This window comes from Talaromyces rugulosus, chromosome I (genome assembly GCF_013368755.1).
Source record: "Talaromyces rugulosus chromosome I, complete sequence".
Lineage (NCBI taxonomy): Eukaryota > Fungi > Ascomycota > Eurotiomycetes > Eurotiales > Trichocomaceae > Talaromyces > Talaromyces rugulosus.
Window position 1 is genome coordinate 3,435,137 of NC_049561.1, and position 27,172 is coordinate 3,462,308.

At 49.5% G+C, this 27,172-nt stretch overlaps 11 protein-coding genes across 11 annotated transcripts; 6 read left to right on the forward strand and 5 right to left on the reverse strand.

The window, feature by feature from the left end:
* Positions 1-881: 881 nt before the first annotated feature.
* TRUGW13939_01122 (uncharacterized protein) lies at positions 882-3,166 on the forward strand (the record flags this gene model as incomplete). The annotated part of the gene is made up of 4 exons (XM_035484325.1): positions 882-1,815; positions 1,872-1,941; positions 1,993-2,479; positions 2,531-3,166. 4 exons carry the CDS (start codon positions 882-884, stop codon positions 3,164-3,166), a joined length of 2,127 nt encoding a protein of 708 aa, XP_035340218.1.
* An 851-nt stretch (positions 3,167-4,017) lies between these two features.
* Positions 4,018-4,518, reverse strand: TRUGW13939_01123 (uncharacterized protein; the record flags this gene model as incomplete). Its single annotated transcript, XM_035484326.1, has 3 exons — positions 4,018-4,109; positions 4,187-4,343; positions 4,393-4,518. The coding sequence occupies 3 exons, from the start codon at positions 4,516-4,518 to the stop codon at positions 4,018-4,020; spliced, it is 375 nt and encodes a 124-aa protein (XP_035340219.1).
* A 562-nt stretch (positions 4,519-5,080) lies between these two features.
* Positions 5,081-7,728, forward strand: TRUGW13939_01124 (uncharacterized protein; the record flags this gene model as incomplete). Its single annotated transcript, XM_035484327.1, has 8 exons — positions 5,081-5,412; positions 5,519-5,684; positions 5,745-5,875; positions 5,927-6,130; positions 6,194-6,542; positions 6,590-7,398; positions 7,464-7,534; positions 7,598-7,728. 8 exons carry the CDS (start codon positions 5,081-5,083, stop codon positions 7,726-7,728), a joined length of 2,193 nt encoding a protein of 730 aa, XP_035340220.1.
* A 431-nt stretch (positions 7,729-8,159) lies between these two features.
* TRUGW13939_01125 (uncharacterized protein) lies at positions 8,160-10,699 on the reverse strand (the record flags this gene model as incomplete). The annotated part of the gene is made up of 6 exons (XM_035484328.1): positions 8,160-8,430; positions 8,490-9,618; positions 9,667-10,260; positions 10,318-10,398; positions 10,483-10,506; positions 10,570-10,699. The coding sequence occupies 6 exons, from the start codon at positions 10,697-10,699 to the stop codon at positions 8,160-8,162; spliced, it is 2,229 nt and encodes a 742-aa protein (XP_035340221.1).
* A 324-nt stretch (positions 10,700-11,023) lies between these two features.
* TRUGW13939_01126 (uncharacterized protein) lies at positions 11,024-11,821 on the forward strand (the record flags this gene model as incomplete). Its single annotated transcript, XM_035484329.1, has 3 exons — positions 11,024-11,226; positions 11,276-11,457; positions 11,535-11,821. The coding sequence occupies 3 exons, from the start codon at positions 11,024-11,026 to the stop codon at positions 11,819-11,821; spliced, it is 672 nt and encodes a 223-aa protein (XP_035340222.1).
* A 504-nt stretch (positions 11,822-12,325) lies between these two features.
* TRUGW13939_01127 (uncharacterized protein) lies at positions 12,326-14,546 on the reverse strand (the record flags this gene model as incomplete). The annotated part of the gene is made up of 6 exons (XM_035484330.1): positions 12,326-12,396; positions 12,477-12,657; positions 12,753-12,846; positions 13,285-13,891; positions 13,943-14,375; positions 14,427-14,546. The coding sequence occupies 6 exons, from the start codon at positions 14,544-14,546 to the stop codon at positions 12,326-12,328; spliced, it is 1,506 nt and encodes a 501-aa protein (XP_035340223.1).
* Positions 14,547-15,673: 1,127 nt separating this feature from the next.
* On the forward strand, positions 15,674-17,837 carry TRUGW13939_01128 (uncharacterized protein; the record flags this gene model as incomplete). The annotated part of the gene is made up of 3 exons (XM_035484331.1): positions 15,674-15,796; positions 15,858-16,655; positions 16,710-17,837. The coding sequence occupies 3 exons, from the start codon at positions 15,674-15,676 to the stop codon at positions 17,835-17,837; spliced, it is 2,049 nt and encodes a 682-aa protein (XP_035340224.1).
* A 284-nt stretch (positions 17,838-18,121) lies between these two features.
* On the reverse strand, positions 18,122-19,721 carry TRUGW13939_01129 (uncharacterized protein; the record flags this gene model as incomplete). The annotated part of the gene is made up of 3 exons (XM_035484332.1): positions 18,122-18,145; positions 18,207-18,671; positions 18,729-19,721. 3 exons carry the CDS (start codon positions 19,719-19,721, stop codon positions 18,122-18,124), a joined length of 1,482 nt encoding a protein of 493 aa, XP_035340225.1.
* Positions 19,722-20,838: 1,117 nt separating this feature from the next.
* On the forward strand, positions 20,839-21,963 carry TRUGW13939_01130 (uncharacterized protein; the record flags this gene model as incomplete). The annotated part of the gene is made up of 1 exon (XM_035484333.1): positions 20,839-21,963. The coding sequence occupies one exon, from the start codon at positions 20,839-20,841 to the stop codon at positions 21,961-21,963; it is 1,125 nt and encodes a 374-aa protein (XP_035340226.1).
* A 639-nt stretch (positions 21,964-22,602) lies between these two features.
* On the forward strand, positions 22,603-25,044 carry TRUGW13939_01131 (uncharacterized protein; the record flags this gene model as incomplete). Its single annotated transcript, XM_035484334.1, has 3 exons — positions 22,603-22,842; positions 22,902-24,549; positions 24,599-25,044. 3 exons carry the CDS (start codon positions 22,603-22,605, stop codon positions 25,042-25,044), a joined length of 2,334 nt encoding a protein of 777 aa, XP_035340227.1.
* A 346-nt stretch (positions 25,045-25,390) lies between these two features.
* TRUGW13939_01132 (uncharacterized protein) lies at positions 25,391-26,515 on the reverse strand (the record flags this gene model as incomplete). Its single annotated transcript, XM_035484335.1, has 1 exon — positions 25,391-26,515. The coding sequence occupies one exon, from the start codon at positions 26,513-26,515 to the stop codon at positions 25,391-25,393; it is 1,125 nt and encodes a 374-aa protein (XP_035340228.1).
* Positions 26,516-27,172: the final 657 nt, after the last annotated feature.

Below are 27,172 nucleotides of genomic sequence, written 5' to 3' on the forward strand. Positions count from 1 at the left end.
ATGTCGGCGAAAGAATCATACTAAATCGCGTAGAGCTAAACCGGCTCGGGGAGATGATTTTAGGGTGTCTCCCGATTGCCCGTGTCTAGGGGAAGATATCTCTATCATAGTAGATTTTGCAAAAATTCCCTGTCGAAAGTCATGCCACGACAAGGTCAGGCGAGCCTCGTCAGTTTCGTCGCATCCGGAGCCGAGTCACGTGCGGGCGCCAGCCGAGGGCGGTGAGAGGAAGCGCCCGCTACCATTGGCCAAAACACGCGGCGATCGCTCAGGGTCGGTCACGGGCGACGATAGGCCGGCGCATCAGCGGCAGAAAAACACCGCCTGGGGCAAGGCGTTGTCGCTCCCCCAGGTCGCCAGCCCGTCACTGACCAACAACTTTACCGCACCCTCATCCTGTACAGAATGCTCGTCGCCTCGATTCCATAGACGACAAGGCTCCCCTTCTGCTTCTCTTTTGCTACCATATCTCTAGAGCGCCCGCCGCTTGCCTGCCCTCTACCGCTTCGAACACCTCCCGCGCTCGTTCGCGCCCATCTTTGCAACATCTTTCTCCGCCTTCGGGAGCTCCCACGACTTGCGACCCCCAATGTTGACCTCGTTTCTTCCGCCCGCCTTGCTCACAACGCGAATCCGACACTCTGCTCGCTGCTAGATTCTGCGTCGCCGGTCGAAATATACGTCCTCTCCTCGATTCGCTCATATTACGCCTCTGTGTGGATTCACGCGCTGTCGGTAAAGACCCCGTGTCGGCGGGGTGCTGACCGTGTGAGAAATCCTCTGAGATTGACTCAAATTCGCCAAATTTCCAATACCCTTGATTTTACCGCTCTCGATTTCAATCTTACAACCATCGGTTTGGTGCGATCGTCGTCGTTATCATGGATGCGATTGAGAGCACCGAGTCCGCCGCCCCGTCTGCAAACATGGTTGAGCCTATAGCTCCCGGTGCTGGCGCGAATCTATTTCTCGAAGATCCGCTAGGCGACGATGATAGATCAAGCAGTTTGAGCGAAATTGACGACGTATCGGACAATGAGCCCTTTGGCGATGAGCCACTGCGCCTCCAGGAGAACCCCGTGGCTGAAGTCGACTCCGAAGCCGAAACCGAGCGACTAGAAGACTCTCCTAATCACCCTCGCAACTTGAGAAACATCAACCTAAGCTCCACAAACCGCTTTGAAAACAGTCCCAGCAAACTTGCACAATCCACCACATACGACGAGGTTGACGAGGACGACGAACAAGAAATGGAGGAAACACCCAGCAAGCCTCGGCAATTATCCAAGGACAATGGCGTCGTTGCTGAAGACGAGGAGGAAGATGATGAAGAAGAGGAAGAAGAGGAAGACGCAGTCGCAGATGACACCGCGAAACAACTTCCACACTCCGATGCAGTGGGTAAGAAGCGCAAGCGCCTTCAATCAGCCGAAGACGTTGAAGCGGACTTTGGCGACAGTGAACCCCTGAGAAAGCGCCGTGCTTCCATAAAGAGTGATCAAGGTGATGAACCTCCTACAGAGACACCGTTGTCTCGCGAGGGCTCGGAAGATGCTAGTAAGCATGATATCTCACACAAAGACAACATGGCCGACGAAGGCCAAGACCTAGACGTTCCGGCTGTTTCAACTCGCGGTAAAAGAGGAAAGAAAGGAAAGCGAAAGGGAAGAAAGGCTAAAGATGTGGATGAGGATGTTGAAAATGGGGACGGTGCTCTTGACGGCACCGAAGACAATCTACAAGAAGACGAAGAGAATGGTGAAGTGGCTGAGGACGGCGATGACGCCGATGTTGCTGCGAAGACCGAAGAAGAGAGTACGTTGGACCACCTTGTTTCTTCCTCATGAGCTCTCCTTTCTGACATTTAGCAGTGGCCAAGAAAATTGCTGCCATCGATGCCCTGGGGGTTCTAGAGAAAGAATTCTCAACTCTACGTGACAAGTAAGTTCAGGTTTGATCATATGCCAAGAGCAGACAGCTGATATACTCTAGAATTTACGATGAGAAAATAGCAAAGATTGACCGAGAGTTGGAAGAGCTCACCAGTCCAGAACCCACTCACGCGGAATTGGTTCGACAGCTGGACTGCGTGAAACTCCATCGGGATAAGAAAATAAAGTATGAGCGTACACTTTTTCAGTATCGCCTTCAGTCTCTCCTGAGCCGCAGTCTGGCGGATCGAGCTCAGACATTCAGCACTTACTTTCAGCGTATTCGGGACGCTCGAGAGAGACACTCTACCGCCGTCAGCAAACAGTTCTACGCCATTCAGCATGATCGCTTCAAAACAGAGGAGCTCGGTGCTGACCACTACATCCCCTTTCCTACGAGAAGATCTCAACAAATCTCTCAACAAGCGGCATACAATCAAGAAGTGTCTGTTATGGCTGGTGTCGCCAAATATGTGGGCTTCCCAGCTGCGCCATCTTTATCAGCTGCCCGCGTCACTGAAGTCGACGAGGATTTGGATAAAATGGGGGTAAGTTGAATGCTTTTATTTTGTGATTCATAGAGGCTTACAACGTTGTAGATCTCCATTGAGCACCGACCTACGATAGCTCCAAGTACCGGGCCTCTCCGAGGATCTCTCACTTCCGGGGGTCCTCTTCGTCATAATGCAACAGAAGAAGGATTCCAGGCCGCCTCTTCATGGGCGAATCAAATTGCACAGACAAACAACAAACATTTCTTGACCAACCTTGCCTCCTTCACGACTCCCGCATCTCAGAAACGAGTTGTCGACATTCATGCCCCAAATGGATCAGCATCTACCATAGCAGACAATGCATCTGCAGCTAATTCCTCGGCGGCGAATACGCCATATGGTTTGGAAGGAGACAGAATACCTCAGGGTGTCGCCCCATATACTACCCTTGACTACGATACTTCTGGACGAAAAGCAGCAGCAGGCTTCCGATCGCAAAGCTCGTCTCCACTTGATGTGCGTAAGTCGCAATCAAATAATCAAAGCCATTTGGTCGAGAACACGAGGCAACAACAAGAAACCGGACACAACACGGGCTTTTCGCCGCCAGCGCGGTTTGGTTTATTTGGTGCGTCGAAGCAGGACTCGTCGCCTCCGTTGTCCAACAGGCCGCTGGGCGGCATTCATTCTTCTGCGGCACTTGTCACAGGGTCAGGGTCAAGTCGAATGACTGCCCGATGACAATGATGCAGCATTTGAATTTTTTGTTCGTTCTATACTGGTCGTGGCATGAGTCATTATTTTATAACATATATACTTTCTTCTGGTTTCCCCCCTCGTGCTTCGACTTGTATGCTCACTCAGAGGTATACCTATAGAGACCTGTGTTGCACGTACTAACTAAATTTCACTATTCTTCAAAGTGAGATAACTTGAAGTTCCTTGTTTTGGGGGGAAGGTGTTTATGGTTTTTTGCGGGAAATGAAGCGGCGTATTATGGAAAAACTCTCTCTCAACAACACATAATGCATGGCATATTACGGTTTCTAAAGGGTCATTGCAATCAATAATAACGAAATCATTGTCTTTGTTTCTGCGCTGATTTGTGTATATAACTGGTTTTTTATTTTGCTTGGTTTGTTTGACAAGTATATTATCTATTGTTTATAGTATCTAGATGTCTGATGGGAACTGCCGTTGGATAGAACTATGTATACTTACTTTTTGTTCTGTGTAGATCAAACTAGTTTGTCGGATTTATATCCACATTGAAATGTTTCTTTGTGCATGCATAGTCCAATGCTTAAGACATTGCCAAATACCATCACCAGTTACAAAAGTACTACTATTAAGATTGTAGATCTAAAATAGACTTGATTGCTCTGTTTTTGTGGTAATGTCAATCAAAAACTCCGGTTTCTCATTGTACAATAGGTAATATAAGAAATAGTAGGCTGGTGGTGGGTATTCGGAAGAAGAGTTGCAAATAGCAGTATATCGTACATCGTTCGTCCGGTGAACATGGAAATCGGAGTGTATAGCTGGGAGGCTTTTTCTTATTCTCGAGTGATGATGAAAAAGATATCGCTTGTTTAATTCTTCTGGCTGTTGCTTTGCTGTGGAGCGTCGGGGACAACGACATCGGAGAAATCTTCTTGTCCGACAGCACGGATTGTGAATGAGTCTGTATATAAAACGAGGTCCCGAGTCAGCAGACCATTCAACTCATATCCCCAAAAGCCGAACAAGAAAAACACATACAAACGCCGACAGTAAACAGACACAGCCCCAATCCAGTCAGAGCATTCTTGACGAGATAGGGGCGACGAGCTCGAAGCAGGGCAGCGCCCGCTCGATAGTCTTTGCCGTAGTAACTCGAATTGAAGCTATCACGAAAAGAACGGGCGAAAAGGTTAGTCTATGATTTTCAACGCGAAAGAACCATTTGGTTGTATGATTTGACGTACATTCCGGTCGGCATTTTTTGAGTGTTGGGCGCCTCCAAGAGCGAGCGATTGAGAAGAGGTTGTCGACTTCTTCTTGCCCTGACGAAAGTCGGAGAAGGGCGGGAGACAAGCCACAGCCATATCCATGTCTTGGCACCATGTGGTGTGGCTGAGGCATCTATGGCTTCGCTGGGTGTTTTGCCGGTATAACCAAAATTGACAAATGCTAAACAATATATGAAATATTTATGATATGGACTTTTAAAAAAACACTATTTGAGGGCATTCCTCGTCTTTTTCTGTTGTGTGTTTCTGTTCCGACACTTTTCGACCTGTGGCGGTGCGCGTGACATCTAACGCCCAGTCGCGGGTTTGGTTTGTTCCTAGCTGGCCGAGCTTGCTGCCACTGCTTTGCTATTCGCAAGGAACACAACCCAGCATTTGCTTCAGGTCCTCTTCTCCAATTTCACACCAATAGGGAGCTTCGCCCTGGCCGACAATGCTGTGATCCGCTGTCCCTTGTCCAACCTGCGACAAACTCACGCGACAAAGAAACTAATATTCACTCCGATCCGCGTTTCACCCGCCGATGCTGCCAACAAACGACCTTTCAACTTGACTACAACATCCATTCGAGTCGGTATAGACGTCGCAAATTTTCCACAGGCTGGTCGTAGTAACTCTTTGAGGCCGACGACGGCGAGCCACTATGGCTCAAGTCAACCTCAATGATCAGCTAGATCAGCTCCAGGCTGCGCGGAACCTGGTGCTGTCCGATGCCGCGCTCTACCCACAAGTTGTCCAGGGAATCCTTCCCATCATCGGTGTCAGTTCGGCCCTCGAGCTACGAAGATGGGGCTCGGATTTCCTCGCAGAAACATTCGCCAATCCGGCGCTGCCCTCGACGCAGAAAGAGCAGCTCGCCACGACCGTGCTCCCAACTCTTCAGGAACTTCTCGATCACGATGCAGAAGACATGACGGTGGTTCAGAATGTGATTCAAATCGCGGCCAGTTTATATACATTCGTGTTCAGACATGTGTAGGTTTATCGCCATCCCCCCTTCCTATAGGATATCGTAAAAACCGTCCACTCCTCCTGTAGCTCGTCCCTTGTTTTGAGGTTCTGACTTTGTTGCTTTTCTTAGCATTCGTCATCAACAAGAAAAAACGATATGGGAGCAAATGACCGCAATCAAGCATAATATACTTGGCCGGATGGACTCCGCGCCGCATCCAGTGAGGGTGTGCTGCATCAAATTTGTGCAGAGAGTCGTTCATACCCAAACGCCCGGGCCCATAGCAGATCCAAGAGTATGCCATTCCGTCTTCTGTTGCTCAAAGTTCTATACTAACAGGTTTTTTTTTGTCCAGCGGCCGGAGAAAAACGAGACGTCCATCGCTATCGTCCCCCGAACTCACGCTATACTCGTGATACCCAACTTAGAAGCAGAGGCATCGGGGCTATTAGATCGACTCTTGACAGTGCTCCAAGAGAACTCAGAGTAGGTGGTTGATTAGTTCTGTTCTATGAGGATATGGCTAATAAACAAAAGTGATGCAATCTTGGTGAACGCGACGTTGAATTGTTTGGCCGTCATGCTTCGAACTCGGTCGACAATTGCAAACAAAATACTCGAAACTATTCTGAATTTCAACCCTATCAAAACATTAAATGGGCCTTTGACTCCAACTATGCGTGTGAAGGTCAAGTCGATGGAGCGCACAGCCCGTGCTGTTCTAATAAACGTGTTGAAAAGGTGAGAATCCCTAAACCCTCGGCCCTCATTGGGTTTTGGACAACGGTGTCCTAACTTTTACAGGAACCCCAATCATCCAAAGGCTGGGAAAATGCAGCAGTATATGGAACGACTTGCGCAGAGCTGCACAGAGGCTCTTGATGATACATCTCGAAAACGCGGCCCGCCTGCGGAACCGACAGACGGTCTAGATAACGTCAAGAGAGCCAAGCTTGGTGTTGAGACCCCGCCTTTGATAAAAATACCTCCTCTCCCTCCGGGTCCTACGAGCTATGCCCAACTTTACACTCTTACTGAGGATGCTGGGCTTTCTACTTTTGATGTCAAACAACTACCACCGGATCTTATTGTCAAGATTGCTGTTGCTGTGCTCGGGAGAGTAGATTCTAATTCATTACAACAAGCGACAGAAGTAAGTTTCCTTACCGTTTATTTTGTAGCATGGACTAACCATCCCAGGGTATTCGAGCTCGATACCAAGGCCTTGTTGCTCAACAAGCAAAACAGACCCAAGTGCCCGCCGAAGAAGAAGATGATGACTATGAGCCAGAGTATCAGCCAGCAGATGTCCCTGTACAGGAAGCAGAGGATACGATGCCCACCATTTTCGGGCTCGAACCAGAATTAGGACCATTCAAACTTCCCAAGCCTCCTCCCATGACCGAGGATGAAGCAGGCGAAGTCGGCCGAGCCGCCGCCGAGCGAGTCTTTGAGATGATGGTGGCCACCCCTTTCAAACCAGCCGTCAAGGGCCCCGGAACTCAGTCAGACCGCAAAGGGTTCGCGCGTCTTGCGGGAGGATCCTTTGACACAAAAGAAGCATGGATAACCATGCTCGTACGCATGGCGACACGAGCGCCAGCGAGCTTGGAAGGCGCCGCAGGGAAAATCGAAAACGCCGATGGCAGGCCCACCATAGCAACACACATTCGCGAGCTTTTGTATCGCCATATTCTCGAAGATTTCCGCTCCAGGATCAATATTGGCATCACGTGGCTCAATGAAGAATGGTACAATGACAGATTACAGATGCAAAATGCGTCGTCGTCTCGCTCGAAAGAAAATGAAAACTTGACGGTGCCTCTGCACTACGACTCTTGGGTCTTGCGTCTTCTCGGCGGTATTCTACCGTATCTCGATGCCCGCGATAACAAGGTTCTTATTCGCTTCCTCAGCGAGGTTCCCGAAATCACGTCGCCGATTCTCGGCCATGTTCAGACTCTTGCCCGTGACCCTGAGCGCGTTACTCTTTGTGTGCAGACTTTACAGTAAGCTATAGCCATCAAATTCTTTGTGCTTTACGAGAGAAAAAAATCTAACCCTGACCGCACAGCTATCTCGTAATGCTCAGACCACCAGCGCGAGAATTATGTTTAGATACATTGGAGGAGATCTACAACACCCGTAAGAATCATTATTACTCCCACATATACGAGCAGAGCCCATGAAGCTAACAAAAATATGCAGACGAAGAAGCACGCCCCGCAGCCGGTAAAGTGCTAACTCGATGGCGACCACATGTCATACAAGCACAAAAAGCCCAAGAAGCACCACAACCATCAATCAACAATACGAATGGCGTTCAAACTGCGACTTGAGCCATATGTATTCCCTAAATCTATTAAACTGAGATACATCAATCTCTCTCTTTGATTGATGTGTGATGATGAATAATAAACTTGGCTGCCTTTTTTTCTTCTCGCTTTGATGTACAATAACATTACATATTATGGATGGATTTTGTATTCTATTTTTTATTTCATTTTGTTCCTAGGACGACGGGATCAATTCATCGATTTATTAGAAGGACGGGTTTATATTCTTCACTGGGAAATATCAATTGCAGAACTTTTCTTCGGGTTTTTGGTATACATCTATCTATGTAGTGACGAATAATTCATCTCAGAACACAATTGAATAACTAAATCTACCTCTTATTTATACTCAATATCATACAACACGATTGACAAAATGTTCAATAAAGATCATCCAGACACACAAAAAAAAACATCTTTTGTGTGCATTCTTTTTATTCAACACGGAGAACGGGAGGACCCTTTCTCTTCGAGCTCTTCTTCTTTTTGTGGCCCTTTTCAAACGCAACGGCGCTCTGGTGGTCACGACCAACGTTGTCGAGGGGCTTCACCTTGTAGATACGGATAATCCAGTTCTCACTGGTGAATGCTTCCTCGAGCGAGCTGAGTTGCGGGCCCTCGGAGGGGAGTTTGGAGCCACGCACGCGGTCCTGGGCTTGGCCCGCGGGGAAGAGCTTGTGGAAGTTGTAGTAGGACATTTTGTACCTATTTTTTACTTGCGTCAGTTTATGTTAAAGAGTTAGGCAAGAAAGGGCTTGTCTTACATCAAGCTGTTGCGCATCGTGGGAGTGGCCTGGTCATCGACTCGGTACTCGCCGCGAGGGGTGAAAAAATCTCGCTCTTTCACCTGGTCCGGCCAGATGCCCTCTGCGATACGGACCATCCACAGGAACTTGTTGATGTCGTCTCCCGAGTAACCCAGCAATCCTCCAAAGACAACCAGGACATAGTCGACATCGTGCTCGCGGAGGATCGGGTAACTGACTTCTTCACGCGAGCTCATGGCCTTTCCGACAGTGGCGATGTGGGTGTTGTTCCAGGTGTTGTTGTCAACAAGTGTTGGGCGATCGGCCATGCCTCCAATTTGGTATCCGTAATCCCACCAGGACATAATCTTGGCGTTTTGCTCGGTGTTTTGGCGCAGCCAGTAGTATGCCTCGCGGTAGTCGTCAATGATGAACTGGCTTCCATCCGGCATGCGGCTGGCCAACACGACGGATGGCGAAGAGTATGCATTGGAAGTAACCCAAGTGCAGTGAGCAACAAAAAGGATGAGATAACCAATAACAGCCGAGGTGGTGAAAGTCTTGGAAAAGGTCGACGTAATACCGTAAACAGTGCCACGCTCTGCTCGGAGACCCTCGGCATTCTTGGCCGCACTGGTATCCTTTGGCTGAGGCGCTGGGCTCTTGATAAGCAGATAGGTATCCAGAACGTACGACAGAGCCATGGCAGCCGCGACACACACGATTGGAGTGAGAGTAAGCATCAGGCGCACCATGACACCGGCGAAATAACTGGACAAGACGGCGTAGATGACAACAAACACGTGCTCGTCACGGAGGTCACGGAAACACATGTAGACACCAGCAGGGAAAAGCCAGATCAAGAAGTTGAGATCGAAGAAGAAAGCTGGCCAAGCGGTCGGTTGGTGTTCGGACACGGATGCGATGATTGGGATGTGAATCTTGGCGTATCCGGTATCCCACAGAGAGTAGAAACGACCGCTCCATGGCGCAATAACACCAGAAAGAGTAAGGCCAACAAGTCCGAGAAGCGACACACCAAAGACCAATAGGATCAAAGACGTCAAAAGTGTCTGGAACTGCTTTCCAGGGACTTGAGAACGGATAAAGTCGACAAAGGCGACAAGTTGAATCAAGCCAAAGACACCTGCACTTGTAAGCATTGGAGCGACATATACAAACAATTAAGACATACCCAAAGCAGCCATGTGGTCACTGCTGCGAATAGGCAGGAAACCAACAAACGGAATCTGCATGCTCGCCAGAGTTCCCAGGGCATACCACGTAGTGTAGCTGATATACACACGAGAGCTGTACCGGCCCATGCAGACAAGGACAAAGACGTGCAGAGGGATCAAGTTGGTGATGAATACGTATCCACCCCATGCAGACACCATGTAGCCGTAGAACAGGGCTGTCAGCGTTCCCCACATGATGGAACCATTCTTAACTGCCTTGATCCATAGGAAGAAGGTGAATACCAAGAGGAAGATGGCGATTGCCTCGTTATCGTAGCTTCCGGCGACAGATCGGGAAATGTATCCGGGGGCGATTCCCATGAAAGCGGCTGCCAGCAAACCGGCAGAGGGAGAGGTCGTCATCTCGTTGGTCAGGAGGTAGGTTGAAAATGCAGTCAACCCCGAGAAGGCGGGGGCAAGCAGCACACAAACGTTGCGAATATCGACGGGGATAGAAATGAGGCGCAGGAAATGGTAAATTGCACCACTGGTAACCATCAATCCGGGGTAGAGCGTTCCTCCAGTGACACGGCCCAAGGGGTGCCATGTTCCTTAAGATTTCGTTAGCACTCGGTCCGCGTATTAGAGCCAGACTGCACGAGACATACGGTCATCAAACCAGTCCCAGAAGCTGTAGAATCCATGCTCGACCAAATGTTTGGTGGCTCTAAAGTTGAACCAAGGATCGACTATAGTAAATCATCAGTAACCCGTCTCATTTGCGGTTCAAGCCACGTTCGCTCGTCGCTCAGCAGATAATGAAGGGTACGCACACTCGTGGATAATACTCTCAAAGCCTACAGAACAAGTCAGTCATAAGCCCCCAGCAAAAATGCATGCAATTGGAAGTGGAACCGTACGAATAACACTGAAAAGTCGACTGGCAACAGCGGCCGCGGCGATAGTGCTTAGAATCACGATGCGGAGGAGGCCACGGGTGTTTCTGCCGGTATTCCCCTTCAAAAAGGGATCAATTCCAGTTGAGGCCATGGCGGCCAGCGCGAGTTGCAAGGATTTCGATTCTGTGATGAAATCCAACTCACGACGAGGTGGTGTTGTTCATCGGATAGTAGTGTGAGGCCCGAAGGTGTGCAAGAGGACAGCTCCTCCGCCAGGTGGTCTCTTCCGCGGCTTGGCGAATGACAAGCTCGCGGCTCAGATGGAGACCCGCGTACGTCGCCCTGCGGAGGCGCTTGCCAATCTCCGGCCTCCCCGCACCAGTCCATACTCTTATTATTCCATCGCTGTTCTCGTTTTAATACCGTTCGACGCGACTTTCTTGTGCGGGTGCCTTCCTACACACTCCTAGGAAAAATGAGCCTGCTGCCATTATCGCTCGACCGGCTGGGAAAGGCCGTGGCAGAGTCCCCCTCATACGAAGCTCTGTACGATGTCCTTGGCCAGTACGAGGACGAGGCATGTCTACAGTTCACGCAGACTCAAATAACAGGCGACGAGGATCTTCTGAGCGCTTTCTACTCGTCGTTTTTGATTTCCCATCTCCTCACTGATCAGATGTTAGTTCCACCCGCCATGACAAAAACTCGATACTAAATTTATCTATAGTGCAGAAGCTCGCGCCTTGACGCATCGCATGCCCCCAACACTCGTCAATAAAGACAAGGTATTGCAGAATAGTATTGCCGTGCTACGTGCAGTATCGCAGAACAAATATCACGAAACCTATCAGCACTTGAGGAGCGAGACATGGCCGGAGCCGGTAGACGCCTTGGTTCACAAGTACGATGGTAAGCGCAAGGCACAATATCTGTTTTATCGCTTTCATTTCAAAACAGCTGACGTTTTTTTTTTTTTTTTTTTTCAGCCTACTTCACCGAGAAAGCATTCAGAGATGTCAGCCGAGTATACGAATCCATCAGACCCGAAGCAGCCGCAGAATACCTGGGCCTAGAACAAATGGCACAGAACGGGACTGCAAACATATCCAGCTCAAAGCTTGTGCAAGCACTACTTGAGAGAGGCTGGGAGTGGGATGCTGAAAAGCAGCTATTCCGTCCACACTTTCCTGAACAGCTGGCGAATGCCAGCAATGGAATAAATTCGAATACGATCAACCACATCGTGGGCCTGGCAAGCAATCACGGAAGCTGAATACGGCCATGCAAGAAGACAAACAATATACCCCCAATCTATCAAACCAAGGTGCCAACAAACACCGGTATTACGTCTTTAAAACGGCCTTGCTACATGGGAACATCCCACATCCATCTACCAAGCATAGGTATCCGAGTGGAGAGTAGCCGTTAAAGACCATGTCATTATTTCAAAGGAAGACAGAATGAAATTACCGGGGAGTTCCCCTAGAATACAATCTTTGCGATCCCTGTCCCTCGCGGCCAAACCCGTAGTGTAGTATACAGACAGTAGTGAAGACCAGGGTATGTACAAAGACAGCAAGAAATGGTCTATCATAATGGAATTTTGTTGTTTTTCCCTTTCGCTCGCAATGTCAAATGTATCGAAATGAAAACAAAAGAGATGACTTGAATGATACAAAGTTTTGGCGTTTTGACCAATTTGTTCCGAGTGAAGTGAACGTCATGAATGCCATCTATTACCCACACACGCTTTCTCCAACCACCATGTTTATCGCGTCTATTTCTCGGCCGCCTTCGCAACAAGGAATGCCTCGAAGTCGAATCGAGGGTCCTCGGGGTCTGTGATGACTGTTTTTTTTCCGTCAGCGTGAGGTTCGGTCTTCAAACCCTGCAATAAAGGAGAGAAAATTCATTTGGTCGCAACATACGTCCTGTGTTCTTTGGTGGCGGTGGGTTTTTCCGGAGCCATTCGGCCTTGGCCTGTTGTATCAACGATTCCTTGTGCTTGTATTCTCGGTCCTTCTCAGCGTCCTTGGCTTGAGTGTTCAAGGTGGACTGGTGCCAGACACCGTAGAAAAGGCCACCGAGGAGGGCAGAGTATCGCAGAACCTGCAAAATTCAAACGAATTGAATTGGTTAGTGGGACTGCTGGCCAAAAGAGCCGCCGAAGCGAGCACGCATTCCTCCCTTGGGCTGCTACTCACATTGACACCTTGCGAAGCCATGGTGATGATAAGGCTCTCTCTCTCCGGGAGCGAGCAACGAGACCGGTATAGAACGAAGGGAAGAAGCTTGCTACTAGAGAGCAACAAGCCAACTGGAAAGGCGGGACAGGATTTCCAGGGTCAATTGCTTGTTGTCGGGGAAAAAGAATGGGGTTCCTCTTGTCACCTTTTGCGCGCGGCCGACTCGGTCTTGCAAGTTCCTGTCGCGAGTTTTTCCGGGCCGCCCGAGCGCTGCTGCTTATGTCATCCGCGACCAGGCACGCACCGGCTTTAGCGCCAGTGCCAAGCGGAGCTTTCTTACATGTACAAGTAATTACTGCCTGGAACGAAAACGCGAGTCCGTGGTGTGGGTGGAAATTGTCCTGTTTGATGCCTTCAGTATGGTAGAAATGGGAATAGATGAATCTTGGTAGGAAAAAAGATAGGATTGACTTCATTGGTAATTGATTCAATGTTGGTCTCGGAAAACAGGGTTTTGTGGAAGAACGCTTATTTACCAACAGCGGCGTACCAGCATAATCCCAAGACGCCTCCTAATACAATGGCCGCTGCTGGTGGTGTTTTGAACCATCCAGTACATGAGTAAGCTATAGTCGCAACCACCAGCCAAAATGGATTGTTACCTAAACTCTGTCCATTTGTGGTGTCGGAGCTTAGATACCCAATCTCCCACAGCCGGTAAACAGCAGTGAAAATCAGTCCAACGGCGGTAGAATTAAGCCCTCTCAAAATACTGGTGGTGACGGGTTTGGTTCGAAGGATTCTCCATATGCTTTGAAAGCCAACTGTGAGCAAAAGCCCGGGCAAGAAAAGGCCAAGAAAAGCAAGAAAAGCGCCGATAATCGTGGGCTTCGAAATTGACGCGACAGCAAGCGCGCCCAAGTAGACGGCGAAATTGAAATTTGGACCCGGAAAGGCTTGAATAATTGCAAGGCCAATCAGAAAATCACGAGAAGAGACCCAGCCAGGTTGAACAACATATTCCCGAAGGAGAGGAATAACGACTGGTCCGCCACCAAAAATAACAGTGCCAGCAAGATACATGCTTGCAAAAAGATCCAACTCCAAGGGAGGATGGTTTGTAATCCCGCGGGCAATGAGGATCGCAATGAAAGAAGCTAGGCTAGCATTAGCAGTGCATATCAGAAGGGCAAAGGAATAACTAGTACCAAAAAATCCAACTATAATGGTTAACCCGACTTTTAAGGGTATAGCATGGGAAAGAGTATCCGTGGTCTCTCTTTCTTGGTGACCAACTCCGGGCTCAACATGTGGGATTGTAAGAGAGTCTTGAGGATTTGTGCTTGCTTGGGAGGCAATTGCTCGTCTCTGAGCAACAGAAGATGGCTGAAGCTGGCTGACTGGGATACTCTGCACATTAATTTCTTCTGTGTCCGGGGGGGAACTGTGTCGGCGGCCAGCCAGTTTGGCCCGCAATGTGGTGACTGTTCGTCGACCGTATAGGTCCCATAAAAGTGTTGTGAGGCCCCCAGTTACCATCAATACTGGAAAATACCACAAGGCATTATAACAAAGACCAGCGCAGCCACCAAAAATAACAAGCACTCGAGTTAAACGATCCGTAATTGCCTTTTCCGATAACTGTAGGAATTAAGCACAGCACACAAAACAGCGACTATGAAATGGTTGTACCTGAACTGCAGCAAGTGCAATGATACCAACAGTTGCAGCATTTAGACCAGACAATAGAGCATACACAGGATCAGGGAGAGTATCTTCTATCTGCTGGATGCCGAGTGAAAGACCGTACATTCCAATCGCACCAGGCATACTACCATTTAACTATGAGCTGTGAATGCAAAAGTAATTATACGTGGGAAGTCACCTCCATAGCAGAAAAACAAATAGAGCGGGTAGTAACCCTGCATGGATAAGAGCAATGCAAAACAGCATCTTCGTGCTTGCTGGTCCGGGGAGTGCTTGAGATATGGAAAAGAGTTCCTGATACTGCATAGATTTAGGTTCTCAGCTAGTACTACAAAGGTCTCAAGGCAAGACAGCTCACGGTTTGCTCGTCAACCCATGGTATCTTTCCCTGGCAAGCTACGAACCTGCCATAAAGGATCCGAAAATGCACGGGTGGCCCTCCAAAAGCAGTAAACCCCAAGTCCCATGTCCGAAATAGCACATCTTGAAGGCGTAGTTTCAACTTGTCATTGTTAGCCCTATATGCATGGGAAGGGTCTTGGTCAAATCCACTCCAAGGGCTGAAGAAAGTTGAGAGAGGCATCTGAGAACCAGACTTCGCAGTTCTTGGGAAGATGACGGGCAATTATAGTCAAGAGGTAGAGTGCCTGTTAAAGAGTTAAAAAGAAATTAGAAGCGCTCACACCTCAGACTATAAAGACGTCATTTAGAGTTTGCGTGCCTTTTAGCTAAATAATGGTGTGCGGAAGCTTCCTGGTTATTTGGTGTGGGGCGCTAACCTATTATTGTAGCCGTAAACAAACGGTGTTAATTGAAAGCATCGGTTAGAATAGAGAATTTGTGTATAGGGGAAGTAGACCAAGCAATTGAGACTATTGCTGAGGCGTGCTAGAGCAAGAAATAGTAAATTAACATGTCACAAAATGTGAAGCTGATGCAAGATGATATCTATATCTGCAACGCATAAATACTGGTTTACAGGGGCGTCGCAATAAGGACGAGTAAAGAATTAGAATCAACGCACATGAAAAGTGCCAAGGCCTACTAGAGCGAATATAGATTGAATATTAGCGAATGATAATTGTGCGTGGCAATAACCTTCCACCTGGCAACTGCTCGGCTTTTCGCGCCACGCTCCTCGGCGTTTCCTTTTTCCCTTCCTCTCACTACCTTCGTTTATTATTGATTGATTCATATCCTCGTCCCCATCCTTCTCCCCAAGGCAAGCGATCATGCAGGCTCGCAAGGACGAGATCCTCGCCAAAAAGGCAAAGCTCGCAGAGCTCAAGCGCCAGCGAGAGCTGCGCCAGAAGGAGTTCACGCAGAACAGAGCTAGCATTGGTGATGCTTCAGAGGTAAACACACCCTCCCGTCTACATCCTAGTCGAATTGTTGCTTAACGCGTTTTCTGTTTAGATAGTTTCACCTGTGCCCAGTCGAACAGACAGCAGAGCAGAGCTCGACAGCCTGATTTCACGACTGGTGGACCGGCCATCCTCAACTTCATTCAAAGACGGAGACGACCCCTCTCGAAGAGGCAGCCGCCCAAACTCGATGTTGAGCGCCAGTCAATTAAGTGGCGAGAATGCCGAAATATATTCTCCTCCAATTCGGATGGTATCACAGTCGATCGCCACGCAAACCGATGCGTCTGGGCCCATAGCCCCCGAACCAGCGCCAGCCCCTGAGCCCCAGAGGGAAACTGTCACGTATAGCAAAGCCGTGCAGACGGACGACTTGCCGCCATCCCCAACTACTGCCGCCGATGGCCCTGTGGACACCGAAGATGGACCAACGTCGCCGTCCAGCAAGAGGCTCAGTCGCAGGGAGCGCGAACGAGACGACGAAATCCGCGAGAGACTACGTAAAGAAATAGAAGAGGAGATCCAGGAATCGCAGCAACTCAGTGGAAATGCTGCGCAATCGGCTCAAGTGAGATACCCTCTGCGGACACTGAACGATGATGAGCTCAATGCGGTTACCTCTTCGGATGACTTTTTGGACTTTGTCGATAAGTCGAGCAAAGTTATCGAGCGCGCACTTGACGAAGAGTATGATATTTTGGCAGATTACGAGCTGGGGGGTGTCAATGCAGATGACGAGGAAGATGAAGAGTACGGCAGGAAGAGAAGAGGGATCAAAGAAGTGGCACAGTTTTATGACGAGAGGTGGAGCAAAAAGCGAATGATTAGCGATTTGAGCTTTTCGCCCAAGGTAAGAGCTGGTCACTATATAAATAACGGCATTTATGGCTCACTGCCGTCCTAGTTTCCGGAATTGGTTCTTGCTGCATATACGAAGAATCCGACGGCGCCACATGAACCCGACGGTCTTCTCCAAGTATGGAATCAACACCTTCACTCTCGTCCAGAATACGTGTTTCACTCCACGTCGGACATCCTTACAGCCAAATTCTCCCCATTCCACCCCAACCTCATCGTTGGTGGCACATATTCTGGCCAAGTCTTGCTATGGGACACGAGATCAAGCCGCGCAGGAGGCGGTGCTCCGGTTCAAAAGACGCCGCTCACAGGAGCTGGACACACACATCCTGTCTATAGCATCGCCATTATCGGCACTCAAAACGCACATAATATTTTGACGGCATCGACGGACGGTGTCGTTTGCGGCTGGACAGTGGACATGCTGTCTCAGCCTCAGGAATATCTTGAATTGACTACACCTCCACCGTCTAGGACAGAAGACTTGGCACCGACTACAATGTCATTTCCTCAGTCTGATCCAACATTCTTCCTCGTGGGAACTGAAGAAGGCGGTATATACCCTTGTCACAGATATGACCGAGCTGGCGCCAAAGCCGGCACAGACCAGCGTCTCGCCTACCGCGGCCATGCTGCACCTATCATGTCCACCGCATTCCACCCTGCCCGAGGCCCTGTCGATTTCGGAGACCTTATGCTCAGTTCTAGTCTAGACTGGAGCGTGAAGCTGTGGCGCGTACGACCGCCCGCCACGACAGCGGCGTCAGCCACTGGCTCTGCATCAGGCCCTCAAGTGATTTCCCCCTTACTCGACATCAATCGGGAAGACGTAGTCTACGACGCCAAATGGTCCCCCCACCGACCCGGCGTCTTTGGCCTAGTCGACGGCGGCGGCAACGTCGAGATCTGGGACCTATACACCGATACCGAGGTCCCCGCCGTCAAAACCCAACCATCCCAAGGTCGTGGCGGCGTCCTAACACGCAGCCTGAACAAGATCGCCTGGGAAGAACGCGAAGGCCGCCGCGTCGCAACCGGCGGGCTTGATGGCGTTGTAACCGTCTTTGAAGTCGGAAAAGCCCTGGGCGGTCCCGTCGAAGACGTGCCGTCGGAAGAATGGACGGGGATGAAACGACTGGTAAGCAAATTGGAGCAGACGGATCGAGGGATTTAAAAAAAGATAAATTACATATTTCAGCCTTGTTTTGATTCTCCTTTTTGTTTTTTTTTGTGTGTCCAGTTTGTCAGCAGTATACCCCCTGTATCCAGTCGGAGCTAGCATTGAATGGTATAATAACATTTAAACGGAGTATGAGTGTATCAAGGATCAGTTGGTATTTTTTAGTTTAGTGTGTAGATATAGAACTAATTTTCATTTTCTTTTTCATTTTCATCATGTCATTCAACGTAACTCATGAATCTTTTTATTTAAGATGCAGCTTCTCGAGATGTCTATGATCAGTACGTGTATCTAAACCCAGGCTATATATCACCGTTAGTACCGACAAAAAAAAAGTCAAACCGAATGAAGAATGAAACATACCACACCCTCAATAAGAATCTTCCCACTCCTCTCCAACCGATTCGTAGCCCCAAACCAAAGCGAAAACACTATCACAATCGCAATCATAAGCGCATGCGAGCCGATCGACACCCACACCGCAGTGGGATACCACGGCGCTTCCTGCTGGCGCACAATAAAGCTACCCGCAATGCCACCGAGGCCGTTGCAGGCAGACACAGCAGCAGCAACGGTAGCGCGTTTCCATTGGCCGACGATGTTGTTCGCTTGGTATGCGTTTAGAGCGGCCCAGTTGGAGATGTAGGCGCCGGTGGCGAGGTATGTGCCAATGTATCGGACAGCCACTTGGTTGGAGACGGGGAGGCCGAACATGAGAAAACCTGCAATTAGGACGAGCGCGTTGAATATGACCATGGGTCCGCGCAGGCGGAGTTTGTCGCCGATGAGGGAGGTGAACAGCACTGGGATGACGGCCCAGTAGTATGGCTTTGAAGTTACTGTTAGATGACAATGGGGACTTATGAGGGAAGGATAGGTTCTTACCGGAGCAGACAGGACGATGCTCGCGTTCTCGGAAAAGCCCATTCCAGACTCCAGGATAATGGGAAGGAAATACGACATGGATGTCGACACCAGGTTCAACAGGAAAAAGAGAACAGCAAAGCCGTACAGTTTTGGGTCGAGGAAATGCACAAAGATCTTTTCCCACGAAAAGGGGTCTGGAATAACATCGTCGCGGTCGTCACGGATGCGCTCTATGGCTAGCTGGATCTCAGACTCGGAGAGAAACAGGAAGGATTCGCCTGCCTTTTCAGGAAAGTCGACCATCCACCAGTAAGTGGTAATTCCGATAAGACAGGCGACGAGGCCCTGGACAATGTACATCCAGCGCCAGCCCGCCAAGCCGGCGCGTCCATCCAGATGGTTGAGGCCGTAGTTGACGATGTTTCCCGTGGCTAGGATCAGGACTTCGCCCGACTGCATATAGGCGAAGCGCAATTGCTGCTCTTTGCGCGTGTACCACGTACTAATCAAATAAGTCAGTCCGGGGTAGATACCGGACATGGAGATACCAAGCAGCACGCGCAGCACAATCATTTGACGCCATGTCTGCACAAAAGCCGTGCAGAGAGTGACGAGGCCGAAGCAAAAGGTGATTAGAGCAAACCATAACCGTGGCCCAACGAAGCGCACTGCCACGGTCGACGGCAGCTGGAAGACAATACTTGCAACAGTGAAGATAAAGATGGAGACAGAGTAGCGCTGGCCTTCTAGTCCCAGATCGGTAAACATGCTCGTCACCGAGGCTGACGAGATAATGCCCGAATCCAGCAGATTGAGACTGCACAAGAGCCCCGCGATAGAGCACAGGCGCAAGTCCACCTTCAGGCGGAGCTTTTTTTCCAGCTGCAGGCGCGTCTTGTCGTGTTCAGCGTCATCGCCAATAATATCAATGTCTCTAATCTGGTTCGCCGATGCGGGTATTTGTTGTTGCTTTTCCTGATCAGGCCGGTAGGGCTCTGTGGCATTGTCCATTGTCGTTTTTTTCCTCGGTCTGTCTGTGATCTCTTTTTTTTTTCTTCTCTGTAAAGAATTAAAAGTAGCAATACCTTCGAGACTCGAGAATGCACCACTTTTTTTCCGGGGCAAAAGCTGTGTAACTCGAAATTTCTCAATCCGTGCGAGTCACCGTCGGCATGTCCATTCACAAGCAAATAATACACCCCGAGAGCATGCAGCAAGACTCCATCCTTGGCCGGCAATATATCGAAAGGGACTCTCTCTCTCTCTCACACCGGGGGAAGTATGCAGCTATGGCTAGCGAGCTGGTGCATTCATAATTGCTGACTATTGCTCGCTAACTGGCTGGCTGGATGGCGATCGAACACGGCCGAAGCCGAAGCCGGTGATCCACAGTCAGTAAGCGCCCAAGCCGTATCAATAATCACGTATCATGCTCCAGACCAGCTGCTCAGACCGTAATTGAGAGGCTTCATCATGTGAAGTATTATTATCGCGAAGTAGTAGTCTTCCTTCAAATGTTGGCTTGGTGGTTCTTGTTCTCCATGATCGCGTCCGGCTCGCTTTCTTCAAGTTCCGGCACGGCAGGTGCGAGCCAGGAAGGAAAGAAGGGAGCAGTCTCGGAGCAGCCGAAAAAACCTCAGGACTACTTTTAACTCTTTTGCTCCTTCATAGTCTGGTCTTTAGCTATTCCAAATAACCGCCCTGGTCGGCCTTTATTATTATTATTATTATTATACTACCCATGAGCTAGCTATCTATCTCAAGCCCCCACCGGCAGCCCCGCGGCTGCTTACTGTGACAAGCCTTGCTGCTATCAAAGTGACTGCTCCATCCGGGCAAATGGAACTTGCTCTCGCGGACGACCGGCCACCACGCCGACTGCCACTGCGACTGCGACTTCATGGCTCGGTAAGTTATCAGCTGTTTTCTTTTGCTCGTCGTCCTCTTTTTCCTTGGCCCACACTTTGCGTGTTTTCCCCCCCGCTCTTGTTGTATTACTGTCGGTCTCGGCCCTAGCCAGATTTGCAAAAAGCAAAACACCTCTCTTCCACCCGACTGATCCCTTCTCCTGCACTCTACATATACAGTGATACACAAGTAGATCTGACCCGGTCTGACCACATCCAGAATGGTTGAGTTCATGCCGCCGCCCGAGCCTCGCGATCTCTTGCCGCCGTTGCTGGCGTGTCTGCCAATCGCCTTTGTCTCGACCCGTCCGCCACCCACGCTCCTCCCTCTTCTTTCGCCTATTCTGCGCCAGCGCGTGCAGATTTTCAGCTCCGTCCCGGACTCGCCAGCTGATTCCTGGCTACGCCTCCTGTGCTGGGGAGATGCCAAGGCTGACAGTGTGACGCGCTTGCTGGACGGTGTCGAATTCGAGCCGCACCCGGTGTCTGGAGAGATTGAGATCCCAGAAGATATCGCGATTGTGTACAAGCGCATCGATCAAGAAACACTACACTCGAGGATAGCCCTGCCCGAGTACAAAATCAGTATTCTGTATCTCTGGTGCCCGAATGACCCGGACGGCGGTGGTCCTGGCTGGCGCATTGCTGAATTGCAACCGCACGAAAACCCGGATGATGGCGACACAATATGGTCCGACACAATTGGAGAGGCAAACGAGCAATCTCGGAAGAACGTCATCGACGATGCCTTGAAGGCTGCTGACAGTAACAACCGCGATGAGCCGACGCAGGACGAAGGCGACGATGACGATGACTACTGGGCCCAGTATGACAACTCGCCCAGCAGGACACCAGCGGCCAAGACACCTGCACCTCGCTCCATGGCTCAGGCACCTGCAGTGTCTGAAGACAACTACTTTTCTCGGTACGCCGATGTCCAGCCTGCCATGGACAACCATGATCCCTCGGAGGAGACCCCCGAGCCTGGCGTCTCGTCTCTCAATGGCGACGTTTTTTCCGATATATTGCAACAACACAACAAGGCACACGAAACGCAGGACATCCTAGCTCAAAACGGCTTCGGAGATGACCAAGCGCATGCCGAAGCAGTGACCATGATGCTCAACCACCCGCGGCCCTCGTCTGCTTCGTCGGGCTCTGCTGTAGCAAAGCTGGAGCAGGAAGCAGAGAGTCAATCGGCCTCGGAGGTCGCCATCAAACAGCACATTGGTAGCAGTATCAAAGGCCTGTACCGACTTGCCAAGACGAGCGGCATGCCTCGACACGAATTCCAGAGTCTGATTCGGGCGGAGCTTGAACTTTTAAGTCTGTCCGATGATGAATAGACTCATCAAAAGATCGAGTTTTCATTTTTTTTTTTTTTTTTCCCTTTATATATGTCTACACTAGCGGAGTTGGGTGTTTTGCGGGCATTTTCATCTATATCCACATACATTGCATGCATGCATGAAATTTGGTACTTTTTGGTACTTTTTGTTGGGCGATCAATATGACGTATCACTTGCACATAGTTATCCAATGTACATAGATTGGCAAATAAAAATTGAATATCATGGACAATAATATCACAATAGTACTAGCAGTAATACTAAAAGACTCGGAGTGGGACATGTGATTGTCGGGTGCGTCATCGTTATTGGCCGACCATCTCCGACGGATCGTCCAAGGACACGCAACAAGTTACAACAAAGTTGCTCGACATTATTTCGACTCCTGAAAGCTCTCTCAACCACCACGGCTGTCTTCTTCGCCGACTTGAGCTTTTTTTTTCATTGCTTGCCCTGGCAATGCTCTTTTCCATCCTTTAAAACGTAATATTTCCCCTGTTGTGCAATTTAGCGCTAGAATCCGGAAGCTAGAACCCACAGCTAACCAACAATCCATCTTCCAGCAACGGCGGTCTCCTATACCCCTCCACATTCGCTTGCTTTCTCTGATTGTTTCCTTCTTCTTTCTTCTCGATCATGTCGTCTCCTTCTGCGTCCCTCCGCAAGAGAGGGCCCGCGAAACGAGATGTCGCCGAGCCAGTCCCCCCCGAGCCTCGCAAGGGCGGCCCTGCAGCTGCTGTTGTTTCTGCCAAACCACCTTCAGAATGGGATTACTGGGTTGGAATGGTTGTCATGACAGCGCTGGCTTTCCTCACTCGGTTCTGGAATATTCACTATCCCGATGAAGTTGTTTTTGACGAAGTGCATTTCGGAAAGGTGTGTAATTGGATCAAGATTTGTGCATTACACAACTGCTAATTCCGTTGTGTGTATAGTTTGCATCGCATTATTTACAACGCTCGTACTTCTTCGATGTCCACCCTCCCTTTGCCAAACTACTCTTCGCTCTTGTCGGCTGGCTGGTCGGCTACGATGGCAGCTTCACCTTTGACAACATTGGCGAGTCATACATTGACAACAATGTCCCGTACATCGCCTACCGCTCTTTGCCTGCCACGCTCGGAGCGCTGACGATCCCGGTCGTTTTTGACATCATGTGGGAGTCTGGTTACTCCTTGCCAGCATGCGTTCTAGCGGCCGGTCTGATGGTCTTTGATAATGCTCACATTGGCGAGGATCGCTTGATTCTGTTGGATGCATGCTTGGTCTTGAGCATGGCTTTGAGTATTTTGTGCTACGTCAAATTCTACAAGCAGCGTCACTATGAATTCTCGCGCAAGTGGTGGAAATGGCTTCTCCTGACCGGTATCTGCCTGAGCTGTGTCATCTCTACCAAATACGTCGGTGTCTTTACCTTTGTCACCATCGGTTCGGCTGTTGCTATTGACCTCTGGAACCTCCTCGATATCAAGCGCCCTCGAGGCACCCTGTCGCTGTTCAAGTTCGGCCACCATTTCGCGGCACGGACATTTGGTCTTATCATTGTTCCGTTCTTCTTCTACCTGTTCTGGTTCCAAGTTCACTTTGCCATTCTCACCCGATCTGGACCTGGAGACGATTTCATGACGCCCGAGTTCCAGGCTACGCTTTCTGATAACTCGATGAGCGCCAACGCTATTGACATTAATTACTTTGACGACATTGTGATCCGCCACAAGGACACCAAGGTTTTCCTCCACAGCCACTTTGATCAGTATCCTCTTCGTTATGACGACGGCCGTATTTCCAGCCAGGGACAGCAAGTTACAGGTTACCCGTTCAATGACACCAACAACCACTGGCAGATTTTGCCGGCAAACCCTTTGCCTGAAGACACCGAGGGTCTCGGCCACAAGGTCAAGAATGGAGACATTGTCCAACTCCGACACCTGTTTACCAACTCAATTCTTCTAACGCACGATGTGGCCTCGCCTATGATGCCCACCAACCAGGAATTTACCGCTGTGCCGCTGGAGCTGGCCGCCGAGGAACGACGTGAGGATACTCTGTTTGAGATCCGAATCGAGAATGGAAAGGCTGGTCAGAATTTCCGATCTCTCTCCAGTCTTTTCAAGCTTGTCCACGTTCCTACTAAGGTAGCCATGTGGACACATCCTACCCCTCTCCCGGACTGGGCTTACAAGCAAGCCGAGATCAACGGAAACAAGAACATTTTGCAGTCTAGCAACGTCTGGTATATTGACGACATTCCGTCGATTCCCGAAGGCTCACCGCGCTTTGAGAAAGAAGAACGCAAGGTCGAGCAGATGTCATTTGTCCGCAAGTGGGCGGAGCTGCAGCGTGCCATGTTCTTCCATAACAATGCTCTCACCAGCGAGCACCCATACGCAAGCGAGCCGTTCCAATGGCCATTCCTTCTCCGCGGTGTTAGCTTCTGGACCAAGAACGACACTCGCGAGCAGATTTACTTTTTGGGCAACCCAATTGGCTGGTGGCTCACCAGCAGTCTGCTGTCTGTGTTTGTTGGTATTGTTGGTGCTGACCAGCTATCTTTGCGACGGGGCATCGACGCTGTTGAAGAGAGTGAGTTTTCTTCTTTTTTGGGGTTAATAATCAAAACTAACGTGACTAGTTTGGGGCCCTGGTGCTCGTGCTCGACTTTATAACAGCACCGGTTTCTTGTTCTTGTGTTGGGCTGCTCACTACTTTCCGTTCTGGCTGATGGGTCGCCAGCGTTTCCTGCACCATTATCTCCCATCCCACGTCGCCTCCTGCCTTGTGGCTGCCGCTCTAGTTGAATTCATCTTCACATTCGACACGATTCCTCCACCGCGCGCAGATATTGTGGCCGACCCTTCAAGCAAAAGCAAGGTTGTCTTGCGCCGTTCCCGCACAGCCAAGGAGCGCCTGGGCACGCGATCTCTGCTCGCAGGCTGGGCTGCCACCGGCGCTATCCTGGCTGCTGTGATTTACTCGTTCCTGTTCTTTGCGCCGCTCACATACGGTACTCCGGGACTGGAAGCGGATGGCGTGAATGCCAGGAAATGGCTCTCGTACGACCTTCATTTTGCCAAGTAGATGTCAAGAGGTCAGTCAACTCGGGTAGCTCACTCGACCATGAATCAACATTTGAGGAGTTATTTCTTGTAATGGCGAGTTGGGGCAAGCGGTACGTGTTGAATTTTGAGTTTTGTTGTATGATAGTTGTTGAAAATAGTATGATTAAGACGTTGGAGCACTTGTTATGCTTTATGTTGTTATTAATTGGTCAGTTATTCAGTCGGATAATTTAATAGCATACTGGTATAATTCAAGTACTATTTATGTAAACTAGCATGTACATGTTTAAACAACAGGGGTATGACAGATTGAAACAACATCGGAAGGTCATTACATGTAAACAACAAAATTTGAACAAAAAAAACTAAAATCCAGTCATCCTCTTCCCAATCTCACTCCTCCACCCCCTACTCTTCTCAAAGCCATTCTTGCCAGCCTGGAAATCAGTCATCGCCTGATAAACCTCATCTTTACTCGTGCACACAAACGGACCATACTGCACAACCGGCTGGTCCAGTGGCTGGCCCGCGACCAGCACTATCCGCGCCTCCTTGTCTGCGTTTTCGGGCACAGAAGCCTCGATATAATCGCCAGACTGCTGGAACACAACATTGTGGAACTGCTCCACGGACTTGCTGTTGCCATCGGGGGTGACAAACTGCGTGGTTCCCTCGAGTGTGTACGCAAACGCGTTCCAGCCAATGGGCAGCAGCTGTTTAACGTGTCCGCCGGGCTTGATGGTGATGTCCAAAAGCCACAGCGGCGTGTAGGCGAGATCGCGCACAGAGTCGACGCCGTGCGACTGCCCTGAGATGACTTTTATAATCACCCTGTCGTTGTCCACGTTCACCGTGGGGATCTCGCTCGCGCGCAGGTCGCGGTATCGTGGGTCGACTGATTTTAAAGCAGCGGGCAGGTCAACCCACAGCTGCATGCCAACGTTGGGGCTGCCATCCTCATTCTCATGCGGCATTTCGGCGTGCATGATACCCTTGCCGGCAGTCATGAACTGCAGGTCTCCGGGGCCAATAGTGCCTCGGTTTCCGGCAAAGTCTTCATGGTCCACGCCGCCTGACAACAGGTAAGTGATGGTTTCTTGCCCGCGATGAGGGTGGTCTGGGAACCCGGCGCCCTTGCCGATGGTGAAGTGGTCCAGCATCAGGAACGGGCTAAAGTTGCGAAGCTTTGCGGTTCCGATAGAGCGGCGGACGCGTGCGCCGGCGCCTTCAGCTTGTTCAATGGCCTGGAAGGCCATGCGGATACCGCGTGCGACGGTCATTGTGCTGTCGGTTGAGGTGGTGAGGGGTTGGTCGTATGTATCGGTTATGGTGGAGGTGTTGTTGTTGTTGTTGTAGTTCAAAGTGCGCGACACGAAATCAACGACTTGTGTTTGAATGTCTTGTAGTAGTAAACTGCTGTTCAGGTTCTGGTATGTTGCTGCCAGGAGAATTGCTGCTATGCAAATTGAAAACGAGAGGAAGAGCTTCATAGACCAAGACGGCGGTATTTATATTTGATAGATCGCGCGCGCGTCAATCAATTGAATCCAGTCGAAGGTTCTCGGAAGATGAAGAATTAATTCAATTTTTCTAAATCCGAGCCAACGATTGAATTATTCAACTCTTATAATCAGGCGCGATGCGAGTCCGGATCTATGAATCATTAATCTTGACGGATGTACCATTACAAAGATGTCCGTCAGCAAGAACTAGCCGGATCTGGTTAGATTAATACGGTATTACGGATATATTACTCAAGATCGCCGCAGCAGCTGGTCGTATGGCGATACCAGTGGGGTACAATACGTGATCTGGTTGGATGCGGATATACAGCCAATTATTGGGTAAGCGTTACTAAATGATTAATTATTATCAATCATTTTCTAATCTTTTTTTCAAATATTTCATTGGATAGAATGGTTTGACTGGTTGATATCATTGTATTCGTATTTTTAGTATTGGTGCCTTCACGGTGAAGTGTTAAATTTTGCTAAATGTCTTCTTGGCATCGTGTGCGTTTTTGAATATATATTTGCAGTGATAACTCGATACATATACCAATTTTTGTAAAGAACATTAATACACATGATCGCTGATATAAATAAAAATTTAAATTCATTATCCGTAACATCCAAATATTAAAATCT